The 11673-nt window shown below is 41.1% G+C and overlaps 1 protein-coding gene and 1 long non-coding RNA gene across 4 annotated transcripts; one reads left to right on the top strand and one right to left on the bottom strand.

The window, feature by feature from the left end:
* Positions 1–778: 778 nt before the first annotated feature.
* On the top strand, positions 779–11574 carry SCOC (short coiled-coil protein). 3 transcript variants are annotated; one of them, XM_014878977.2, is made up of 4 exons: positions 779–1045; positions 8546–8620; positions 8720–8803; positions 9337–11574. In XM_014878977.2, the coding sequence occupies exons 1-4, from the start codon at positions 982–984 to the stop codon at positions 9477–9479; spliced, it is 366 nt and encodes a 121-aa protein (XP_014734463.2). In that variant the 5' UTR covers positions 779–981; the 3' UTR covers positions 9480–11574. The 3 variants fall into 3 exon arrangements, with proteins under 3 accessions (XP_014734463.2, XP_088020277.1, XP_088020278.1); XM_088164151.1 differs by lacking the exon at positions 779–1045 and adding an exon at positions 7883–7975 and having other exon boundaries at positions 8549–8620; XM_088164152.1 differs by lacking the exon at positions 779–1045 and adding an exon at positions 7906–7975.
* LOC148224053 (uncharacterized) lies at positions 3613–7800 on the bottom strand. Its single transcript, XR_015803382.1, has 2 exons — positions 7651–7800; positions 3613–5095 (listed from the first exon to the last, which is right to left on the bottom strand). It is a non-coding gene; the product is annotated as an uncharacterized LOC148224053 (long non-coding RNA).
* Positions 11575–11673: the final 99 nt, after the last annotated feature.

Here is an 11673-nt window from a genome sequence, read left to right as displayed (position 1 = left end):
ACTTCAGAGAGGTTCTGAATTACAATTAAGAAAAAAAAGTATTTGTCAACACCCTTAATTAACAGTCTTTTTCTGAGTACAACATTTAGAAAATAAAGGACAGATAGATTCTGAACATGTACAACCCTGAAATTAGTGATTCTACTACTCACTATTCTGTCTCCAATCAAGGCCATTTTATATTTTCAAATTAATTGCAAGAAAACATTGTGTTCCAGGAGTACAAACAAAAGATAGTCTTAAAAACATTCTTAAAGTAAGTAGTTTGAGGTGATTTTTTAATTTGTATGTTCAAACTATTAAATGAATGTCCAGCATTCTTTAAGAAGCAAAACAAGTCGACTAAAGTGGGATTTTCTTTGAACTTCATTTCTCTTCCTTCTTTCTGAACATCAGACACACACTTATATACCTTCACTTTTTCAGATTACCCAATTGGTTTTGATGCAGCCTTTTCACGTAAATAAAATCACTCATAAAATCATAAATAAAATCATTCCTAAGTATTTGAAGATTGTGTTTTAAAATTGCTGCTCCCAGGTCTGTCCACTGCGTTCTCACGGACTGTAGGCAACATTTCTTGAACCACTAAGTTACTTTTGCTCTTTTCTTATCAAAAACCCCTCCAAGAAAATCCCCGTGTGCAGCCCTAGAGGAAAAATAAAGAACAACGACAACAAAAAAACCAGCCAGGATGGATACAACTCTGTTACAGAAAGAATTTGTAATAGCAGTGTTTGTTCAGCATTTGTTTGACAAAGCAGTGAGAAGGCAGAACCCTTCCAGCTGAACGATTTCCGCACAAGAGCTCAAGGTTCAGAGGAGACGGCGCACGGAGCAAGACGTGTGTGTGCAGCTGCCAGAAACACCTGTGCTGGACTCATTAAAGATTTAACCAGAGAAGTCACGTGGGCACGTGAAAATGGCTGAAAACTGCCATGCTTAACACACATCTCAAAAACTTTGGGAAAAGGCAGCGAAATGGAGGTACCTTTGGACGAGGAGGATGGCACGTTCACCAACATTTCCTTGGCAGATGATTCAGGTAAGAGGCTGCAGTACTCTACTGATACCACGCAAATTCCACAGGCTGAATAACAGCACTGTGAGAGCAGGGAAGTTCGTCCTGATTACCAGGTACAAGGTATTTTTAGCAAATACCCTCAAGCAAACTTTTCTTTAGTTGTGTGGTTTGAATAAGCCTTGTGATGAGCTAAGAATTGAGGGTTTGGGGGTATGGAGGCTACCAGAGTTTTCATATATTAGCATATGGTAATGTACACTCATCATCTGAGCACATAGAGCCTTTCACTGGTTAGAGAGACACTGTTACAGAAATATTGACTCTAATTACTACTACCAAATAAAATACAGATAATGCTGTATACAGAAAAATAAACCTCTGATGTACTCTTGTAAGAACTCACAAGAAGTGATGCAAGTTAATTGGTAATAGAAATAAGGTGATATTTTACATCCCCACTATTAAGCATTTAATTGTTTTAAAAGAAACTACAAAAGCAAAGACTGCCTACCCCTCCACCCTCTTCCTCCCCACTTACAGAATAAAAATTACTTGGAAGGGGAAGAAGGAAAGTCCTACACAGTGGAAAAATGAAGTGACTTAATATGAATTGATAATTAATTATTTAGAAAGGTGTGGACAGAGTATCAACTTGATTCTGTCAGCATGGCTGCCAAAGAGCTGTGCTAATTCACACTACTAGGGACCTGGAGGGCTTCTTTCTGAACAATACAAGTCACATTTCCTTCCCCCCCCCTTTTTTTTTTTTGCATAAAGAATGCTATTTTGCATGCCGCATTTACCTCTTATATTTAAAAAACCACAAAATCCACGAAGTTAATCTTATTTTTAGAACACAATTTCCTATTAGCAATTCCATATTAGTGTGATGGGGGTGAGCTGGATGTTTGAATTCACTTTGTACGTTGTATAGGGCTACTGACACCGAGATGTGGTTGGCCCAAGCTATTGCAAGAAGGCAATTTGTCAGAGCTTGGTCCAAGCTGTACAATAATGAAGGGCTCTCCTGACAATGACTCTCGCTCTTTTCCTGTAGCAGGGTGTGAAAGAGCAGAGAAAAGGTCTCCTACAGGACACTGTTTCATGACCTGCTGCACAGCTGGTAACATATCAAGAACAGACTGGGGGGACAGCATTCAGTAGCACAATTGTCTTGTCGTTGCAGAGTATCCAGAAGAAGCTGAGTTAGGGATGACTCCATAATACTGGATGGGTTTCAGTCTGCACTGTCTCACAGAGGGGTGTTTTTGCCATATGGCTTCCCTAGTCTTTCATGAGATGTCAAGTCTCTTTCTTCAGCCTCCTTGCATGCTCTAACCCCAGCACCCTGCAGCTTGGAAAATGTTCATATCCCTGAGAAAATAGAGCAAGGTTAAAAACTCTCTTATCCAAGCACCAACTGCCAGTGGGTTTCCAAGTCAATTTGGGGCAATTTCCAAGGCATTTGGGGCTTGATACTCAAAGCTAAGCCCTTACAGATGTCACTGCTATAAAAGAGATCTCAGCAACGCAGCAAATAGGGCTGTACTGCACTTCAGAAGCTGAGCACTTCAAATCTGCTGGACTCTAGACTGAAGCAGAACACCCAGGGTCAGAGAAAGCTCATGTTCACAATACAGAGACTTCTTTACTAAAGATCTGCTACCAGTATTACAGCGTTTCCCCTGGTAGTGAAGAGGTGGGGACCGCCAGTCAGAAAGCAGAAGTAAAATCAGAATAACTGAAACTAAGTGACATTTTCAGGAAAGCTTATAGCTTGAAGGCACAGAGGGTAAATATAGTAAGATTCATGGTGAACATGATAGCCCTGGTCCATTTCTTCTAGCAACACCTGGAGGTTAGAAAGTATAAGAAAATTCCTAATCTGTGGCAGGAAGAGACTATGATGTACTTGGTAGGAAACGGTCTTCTTTAACTCTCTCAGCTGAAGACTAATTACAGTAACTCTGGGGCATTGAAGCTAACAAAGACAGTGAGCCTTATGGCTCTAACAGTAAGACTGGAGAATAACAACAATTCCAGTAGAGCAGGGAAGCTAAAGTCCACACAGTGAAGGAGAAAAAAATACTCCTTAGGATGGACAAGAGGAAGTTCGAGCAAGGAGTAAGGAAACTAGGTTTGCAATACGTAGATCTTAAGTGGACTTTGTCTGAGAAAGACAATGTTTTACATGCAAGTGTTCCTTAATTAAATATTACAAAGGTTCACAAAGATGCACTGGTTTTAGTGAATTTGAGCACATTTTTTACTGCGTAAGGTTTCCCTCTCATTTCTTAAAACATACTGGAAAGATCCTAAACAGGCAAGTAAAACAACATGCTGTATGTGTACAGTCTGAAAGATGATCAGAATACAGCCTTCATATCAAAGTTTCCATGGTACAGTGAAAAGCTATTGTGTCAAAGCAACAGGGGTTACTGAGCCTCCTTAACCAAGCACTAGCCATGAATATTTAATAGCTATTGCTCTTTCAAAACAGCAGTGTCTTTCTATTTGTTAAGTATGCAGGTATTAAAAATAAAACACTTCCACGTAAATGAGGACAAATACAAAATGGTAGCAAGATAGAAACTTTCTGGAAAGTATTTTATTAGCAATATTAGCAGCACATGAAATCAAGGAAAACATACGTGAAAATATTTGCACCTTTAATGAAAGAAATATCTCTCAGTTTAGAAACCCAAAGCACTAGATAAAGTTCCCTCAAAAAATGACCAACCCAAACAAAAACACAGAGAAAATCAAATCAAAAATAAAACAAATCAGTGAAACGTTGTCCAACATCTGCAAATGTTTCTTAACTGTACTTCCGATCAATGTTGAGTAAGCAGATCAAGGCTCTCTTCCCTCATTGAAGAGTACCTAAAAATTATCTTACTCTTTTTTCAAATATGCTTTCCAGAACACCAATATTACTGACTACATGTCTCATGTAAACCCATCCTTTTAAAAGCAGATAGAATTTTTTAAGTTATAGAAAGACAAAGCAGTTTTTCATCTAATTAAGTTACCAGTAAAGCTTTATGGAACCTTGCTAAACACAAAACCTGGTGGCAAACGTATAGCTGATCATTACAAGGAGGACCAAACAGTTAAGAGGATAATGTTATGCAATATATGTTGGCATTCACAGCCCAAAGCTGCCAAGAGTTCAGTTCCTCAGTCTATTTAAAAATGCATTTTTGTGGAGTCAGTAGAAACGAGAACTTTTGCACTCATGCTCAATCTTGCACAGAACAGGATGCAGCTATATGTTGGCTATATAGCTGTGTGTAGCTATGTGAAGGCAGGCTCTTCAAACATAAAGAGAAATTATGACTTTCTGAGGCTTCCTTTGTGCAGACTTTCTAAGGAGACTGCATTTTTTCATTCCAACTGTATGCTCAAAGGTTTCATCTGATGAGGTCCCATTCTCACTCAGGACCTAAGGCAAAACCAAGATATGCACAACAAGTAAGGACACAGATGAGTTAGAGCAATGTAAGCCAAAGTATTTGCTCATTTTGTATAAATTGATTTAGTTGGAAAAAGCACGGTCTAGGAAGTACCCAAATTCTGCATTTAACAGAAGACCCCAGCTGTAAATTTGCATAAGAATATGCACTAGGCTACAAAAGTTTTTTGAGGTTACTCCGAAAGAGTAATAAGAATTGCAGAGAATTTGGTGTAAAGCAACATTACATGAACAAAAAAAAAAAACCCAAACAAAAAACCCAACCCTCCTCAGAATCTGTTATTTCTGCAGAGAAACAAAAGGATGAAGATTTGATGTAAAGGGTCTCTAGCATTGCAAGGACAAAGACTTAAGCCACTTGTGCTCCTTTCTGTCTTTTTCTTTGTGGCAGTAATTAGTCAAAGGAGCAAACAGTACAGTTCAAATAGCAAAGTCATCTCAGCAATAGGTACAATGCCTCCCTCTGTTAGTGACAAAAAGGATACATTTCTACTGTAGTGGTGAACAGCGAAGCCTCTGTCACCAGTCAGCTTCTGCAGGCGCCTCTGCTGCCTGGAACGTGGTCAAAAGGGAAGTCAGAGGCTTGTTGGTTTGCCCTGTGTGCCATGGGAAAAACAGGATGTAAAACAGAGTTTTAGCAATAAAACGTCTGAAAATGTTTGTCATTAGCAGCAATGACTGAGAGTCTGAGTGCAGAGCAATAAAATCCTCTCTGCTCAGTTTGTAACTGTATCTGTGCATGAATTCAGGTAAACTATTAATGATACTTTATATACTAGGGAGGTTGTTTTATTTTAAGCAAAAATTGCTCTGTCAGTGAAACGGAATAAATTGATTCCTTTTGCCAGTGACATCAGCTACTTTTAGAAAGTCTAACTAGAACTTAGGAATACAAGTAAGTATAGATAGCTGCATTTGCAAACTGAAACTTGTTCCTATAAATCTAATATAATGACAATATCATGAATGCCTCCTCTGATTTAACCAAATGACATTAGAAAATCGTCTGTAGCACTGGGGCTGTTGTGACCCGAGTGCAGGACCCGTCAGACCAACACTCCCACTCAAGCTGGTGTCATAATAAGTATAGGTGCCTTCTCTGGGACACATTCTGTGTTAAAAAAGGAATCTGATTGCTGGGGATATATCCTAAGTCCCTAAAGATTTACATTTAAAGTGCACAAAAATGTTAATTGATAATATATTATGCAATGCAAGACAGGTGAGCTAAGAAATTTTAAAAGCTAGTGATTTAAAAGCCAGGAATTTAAAAATCATGTGATACGTTAAGCTTCTGGTTTCTTGGTTGATTTCTCATACAAGAATACTTTGGGCTGTGGACCTTTATTCTGTGATTTATTTGATTTGGGCATTTTTGCATTTGTGCTTTGGTGTTTTTGAGTGTGTGTGTGTTTGTTTGAAAGTAGTGGTGCACTGGCTATTTAGAATTCAGGCCTTCTTTGCACTGGAAAATAGAGGAAGGGTTAGGAATGCAAGCCTTTTTAAGGGAACACAGGATGATCTAGGCATTCTATCTGTGGAATTTACACCCAGCAGTATCAATCCAAACCTTTTGGTCCCTGGATTGTTCAATGCTAACCTCATAAGACACAGCACTCTGTAGACTAGAAATGTCACCTGCTCTCTGCTGATAACCTCTCTGCAGTGCCAGCAGTGGAAGCTCAGAACAACAGCTTTCTCTAAAGGAAAACAAAAAAAAAACTCTCATAGAGGTTGACTTCTGAAAAGGAGTTCATCCAGGCACTCATGCTCAGAGTTCAGAATCAAAAGAAAGTACTACAGTGAGCAACCACAACCAGGCAAAGTAGAATGAACCCCAACGGTATGCATACCAAAGAGGAAACAGGAGGTAAACCAGCAGCTCTTGAAATTACTCCTGTTTTGGCTACAACAGCACAGGAGACAATATGTCCAGTTTCCATCCTGTCCCATAATTTAACACCAAGGATTTCCCCTGTTTGCTCATTTTGGGACAATTTTGACAATAATCTCCAACTGTAATGCAGCAAGAAAAGTGGAATTTTTTGCAGCAGAGAGGTGCATTTCCTCAAGATCAGCCCACAATAAGTTTTGCCCCTCTTACAGTACAAAAACACATCACATTCTTTGCCAGGTAAGCAAGGTCTCCATCTATCTGTATACACCTAGAGAATCTTGCCTTAATTCGCCTGTGCATGTGCAAGTGCTGGAGATTGTCTCATTAAAAAGAATTAGAACCTGTTGATTTGCAAGGTTTGTCAGTGCAGCAAGCGAGATCGAGACAGTGCAAGCACCTGGAATTTTAAAAACAGCAATCAAGAAAACTTTCCAACAAGCTCCTAAAGCCCAGTCACTACCTGAGAGGACTGCTTGCAAGAAATAACGAGGATTGCTGTGTTGAAAATGCCCTTTGTAGAGATGGTAATATGCTTTTAAGTAAACTAGCTAATGGAATTGGAAACAGGTTCATTTTCCACTACAGATGGATAGCAAGACTCTAATTGCAGTACATTTTCAGACCTTGAACAGCATGCAGCCTAATCTGAACTTATCTGATTGTAAGGTTAAAAAAAGTCATTGACACAATAATAATACCGTGGAGGCAGCCAGAAGATGAAGATATTAGAAACGCACACTTTCTGAAGTGTGTTTAAAAATACAGTAGAGGGCTCACTTCCCAAATGCCTTTATCTTCCTGAGCGTCTGCGCAGCATTGAATTATTTATTTACAACTAGATACAATACCGCAATTTACAGATACAGTATGAATATATTTCACTGCGAGGGTTATTCCCTCCAGGGAACCAGGGAAAGAACAAAGGCACAGGAGCGTTGTTTTGGAGCTGCTGAGCCATCAGATGAGAGCAACTCCGTGAAGTTTCTTAGGTTCTTGAGCGCTGTGAGACCCAGAGGCACGGAGCTAAAGCCCATGTTCTTTTCTCCGGGCACTGCTGTGACAAAGGCTGTGACAAAGGCTGCTGAGGTGCCAGGCTGGAGCAGCTGGCCCGGGTGTGTCCGGCCCTGGACCGGGGCAGGGAAACTGGCTGCACTCCGGCCGGGAGGCTCCTCTCTCCCGGAGCTCCACATACAAACACCTGGGAGTGAACGCTGTGCTGTTTTCTCCGACCTTCCGCAGGCTTTGCCAGCCTACCTAAATCGGAAGGGGTGTCACACCAGGGAATAAATGCCTTTTCTTAATCTCTTCTGAACGCTACGACCAGCCATTGAGGAGCGCTGCTTCGAACACTGCCAGCATGCGAGCACAGACCGCACGAAGCACAGACACGACTGTCCCCGCCGCCCGCCGGAGCCCGTGGGGGGCAGAGCGCCCAGGGCCGCTCCCTCACGGCGCTGAGGCGGGGCCGGGGAGGGACAATGGCGCCCCCGCCTCTCCGCGCGCGGCGCAGGCGCGTTGGCAGCGCGGAGCGGGCCGGGCCGGGCCGGGGCGCCGGCGGTGGCAGCGGGGCAGCGGCGGGGTAGGAATGGGGCGGGAGGAAGGGACGGAGGGAGGGAGCGCGGGGCCGGCCCGGGTCGGGATGCACGGTGGGGTATGCGGGGCTGGCGGCCGGGTCCTGCGGGGACGCCCCCTCTGCAGTGCTGCCACCCCTCCAGGCCCGTGGGCGCTGCTGTTCCCGCACCTGCCCCGCTCCGCAGTTCCAGGCGGGGATGGGGATGCCAAAGGCCCGAGGCCAACACCCTCGTCTCGCAGGCCCGGGCACTGGCCACGAGTGGAGTGGGGACAATGCGGGGCCATTCTGGAATAGCCAGCTCTAGAATAACCCGTTCCCATTACATCATTGAAACAGCGGTATTTCATGCTTTGCAGTAATCTACATCAGTTATTTTCCTAAACAGAGGCATAGTTACCCAATGAACCATAGGTACGTACGGCGTGAGGCCTAGGAAAAATAATTAAAAGAATGGTGAGAAAGGCTGCTCTGCCTTAGGCTAAAGCACTGACTCTTCAGAATTAGAAAAATACATCTAAAATTCAAATATAATGGAAGTTCCAATAATTGCTGCCTCCGTTTGTTTTTTTCTTTAAGCAGAGTATCGCTCAAGAAAGCGCTCTTCAAAAGTGGAGAGAGCCCCTGCTGCAATGATGAACGCCGATATGGATGGTATAAATTCTTAATGTTCTTTTCTTCATTGTTATTCTATTTAGTATAATTTCTAACTGTTATCAGAAGTTGCACTAAAACTCTCATGATTTATTGCAGCTGTTGAGGCTGAGAATCAGGTGGAATTAGAAGAGAAAACACGGCTTATTAATCAAGTTTTGGAACTGCAGCACACACTTGAAGGTTAGCAGCTTGACACATCAGATTTTTTACAAGTACACAGTAATAAGAAGAGAACCTGACTGCTCTGCCCTTAGTCACGGTGTCCAGAAGTATGTCACTTAAAGCAGTTGAAGGTACAAAGCCTAGGTCTTGGAAATAGTTTTTTTCTTCCTCTTTATGCAATTTTGTTTGCTCGACCTTGGTAATACACAGCAAGTAGAATGGGTGGTACAGCTAATATGTCCATATGTATTAGAAGACACACATTTGAGGCTGCTCATCACTGAACTCGTTTCCAACTAATTTAGTTTAGCTTAATTCAAAAAAGCAGTAAACTTACTGGCTAGCAGTAAATTTAACAAGTTGGTCAAAATACTGTACTACAAAATAATATAGGAAAAATGGCCTTTAAGTAAAACATGTTTTATAACATAATCCCCTATGGTAATGTTTTCTGGATTAAAGCTGTGACTAGTCTGATGTAGGCCTGTAGAACGTATTCATTATTGCATGCAATAGTGTCTAATATTTTTCTTATAATATCACCTTCACAGATCTCTCAGCACGAGTAGATGCTGTTAAGGAAGAAAACTTGAAACTGAAATCAGAAAACCAAGTTCTTGGGCAGTATATAGAAAATCTGATGTCAGCATCTAGTGTTTTCCAAACAACTGACACAAAAAGCAAAAGGAAGTAAGGGTTGACTCACAGATTATGTTATTGTATTGCTGCTGGGGTTTTTTTGTTTTAACTGGCATAGGCTACATAAGCTAAAATATTTTAGTTTGTGGCTTACTGGATTCTCTAAGATTATAAACTTTGGTAATAAACAGAATTAAGAGCATTATCATGAACAGGAGACAGAAGTTTGTGTATTAAGACTAAGCAATGTGCAAATGTAGTGTAGATAATTACAAAATTTTTGTATTTGTTTTAAAAACGACCATATCTTGTTAAAGAGCAGATTAGTTTGTCAGGTGAAACAAAGGTCTGTTGGCACTCTGAGGTCTTAGGGTAGATTTCTTGACTAGCTTTGTAGTAGTTACAATATTGTGTTGAAACCCTATTTGATAAAAATATTCAGAGCTTATTGCATCACTTTTTTTCACCTGAGATGCGCTTACTGTGTAGTACTGTTCATAGCTCTGCAAAACAAAAACCTGTAAACCAGTTAAGCATTTCTGTGTAGAACAGTATGGCATTGTTCGTAGGGCTTGCATACAGAAAAACACCTCAGATTTTTTTGGGAAGTGGGAGGATAAGAGGAGGAACAAGGGTAAGCAACTTAATCAGGGAAATACCAAACTGATGCAGTATCAGATGTAATATGTGCACTTGAAGCCACTGCTACTTTCCCATTTCCCTGAAGAATGACCAGGCACATCATCACAATGTATGATCTTTCTGAAGTTCTGTTGTGTGATGAAAAGTAAAAACCCGAGTGATAAACTTTGCATAAAGGGGTCAGCAATGCTCCTCATGCTCGTGAACAGTCTGCAGTGAGGAACTGAGAACAAGTCTTTCCTTCTCACCTTTCACTTTCGTCCTGAAGTGCCAAACTTGTCTTTGCTTCAGGCCTCAGAGCAGCTGTTTTCCTGCCTCACAGCCTAAGCTTGTGAAGTGCTTCTTGAGGCACTGCATAAAAAACATCTAAAAGCAGAATGATGCAGTGAAACAAAGGTGGATTTTGCCTCTCTAAACTGTGCTGCTCTGAGCAATGCCTGGTGTGAAGATGCTGTTTTTTTCCTGGCTTGGATATTAGGTTTTATAGGGGAGCTCAGCCCAGATTATGGGTCTGAGCACTTCCCACAGGGGCAGCATGTCCAACACAAACAGTATTAAGGGAGAGCAGAAGCTGAAATACAAACAAGTATGTCAATTTTAGCAGTACTTAGCTGCATGTTTCATCTTGCCCTACAGCAGCACTGCACTTACTTAGGGACATTAGCTAGGACGGAGTTCTCACCTCAGTAATGAAGCCATTTTACTTGACCTTTTAAAAGGAAACCACTAGTACCACGATCTCTCTCGGGCACGGTGAGAATGAGTCAGTGTAATAGAATAATAAATCCCTCTCAAATCCCAAGTTTCTTAGCTGCTAGATACTGCTGTGTCTCAAGTGAAAGTTGACATTGTGAGGTTCCCCCCTCCCAAAGGTGAGGTTTCCCATTTCTCTCCATTTAAAAGTTACAATACTCACTGGAGTAAAAAGATTCTAAAAAAAGCACTAATAGTACTGTCTTGAGGGCTGTTTACAAGCCTGGGTCAAGAAACCCAATGATGAAAAATGGATGATACCATTTGTGTCATGGGGTCCTTGTCAACATCTAAAATTAATTTTAATCTTTTATGGATTACTTTCTCACGTTACTGGAACTCTAAATTAATCCAAGAATTGCTAGCAGGTAGAGTAGGTCACATGGCTAGTCCAGAGTTTGAGCATTAAAGGAAGAAAAATCACAGCAAACACTTGACTTCTAAAGATTGCATTGCATTACAGCCATGGTAGCTTTAAGGCCATGTCACTGCTGTCTCCATCTGCACTGTAGATCACCTGGGAACACAGCATGCGCTTGTTAGACTTCAGCAATTCCCAAGATAAGGTAATTTTAAAATCATGGTTTTGTATTGTATTGGATAGTGGTATTTTATCCATCAGTGTGTATACAGCAGTTATTTCATCTCCATGCCATTTTACTTCCCACTACTGTGGCCTTCATTTAACTTATGAACATTTTAAAGATATTGTATTTCTGACTTTACACCAAATAAAAACTTTTCATTTGTCTCAATTAGTTTGGTTTAACATTTGTAAGTGTTAAAACTTCTCGTAACTATCTGTAGTCAAAAGGTGAAAAAGCAGTAGGGTTAGTAATCATCTTAATGGTTTC

The sequence above is a fragment of the Sturnus vulgaris genome, chromosome 4, assembly GCF_052056855.1.
Source record: "Sturnus vulgaris isolate bStuVul1 chromosome 4, bStuVul1.hap1, whole genome shotgun sequence".
NCBI lineage: Eukaryota > Metazoa > Chordata > Aves > Passeriformes > Sturnidae > Sturnus > Sturnus vulgaris.
The sequence above is the reverse complement of the archived record's forward strand: the minus strand, read 5'-3'. Positions and strand labels throughout refer to the sequence as shown.

Coding starts and splice junctions, on each gene's coding strand:
- SCOC (XM_014878977.2), top strand. CDS start 982: ATGGAGGTACCTTTGGACGAGGAGGATGGCACGTTCACCAACATTTCC. Junction 1,046..8,545: donor TTCCTTGGCAGATGATTCAG/GTAAGAGGCTGC, acceptor TTTTTCTTTAAG/CAGAGTATCGCTCAAGAAAG. Junction 8,621..8,719: donor GATGAACGCCGATATGGATG/GTATAAATTCTT, acceptor GATTTATTGCAG/CTGTTGAGGCTGAGAATCAG.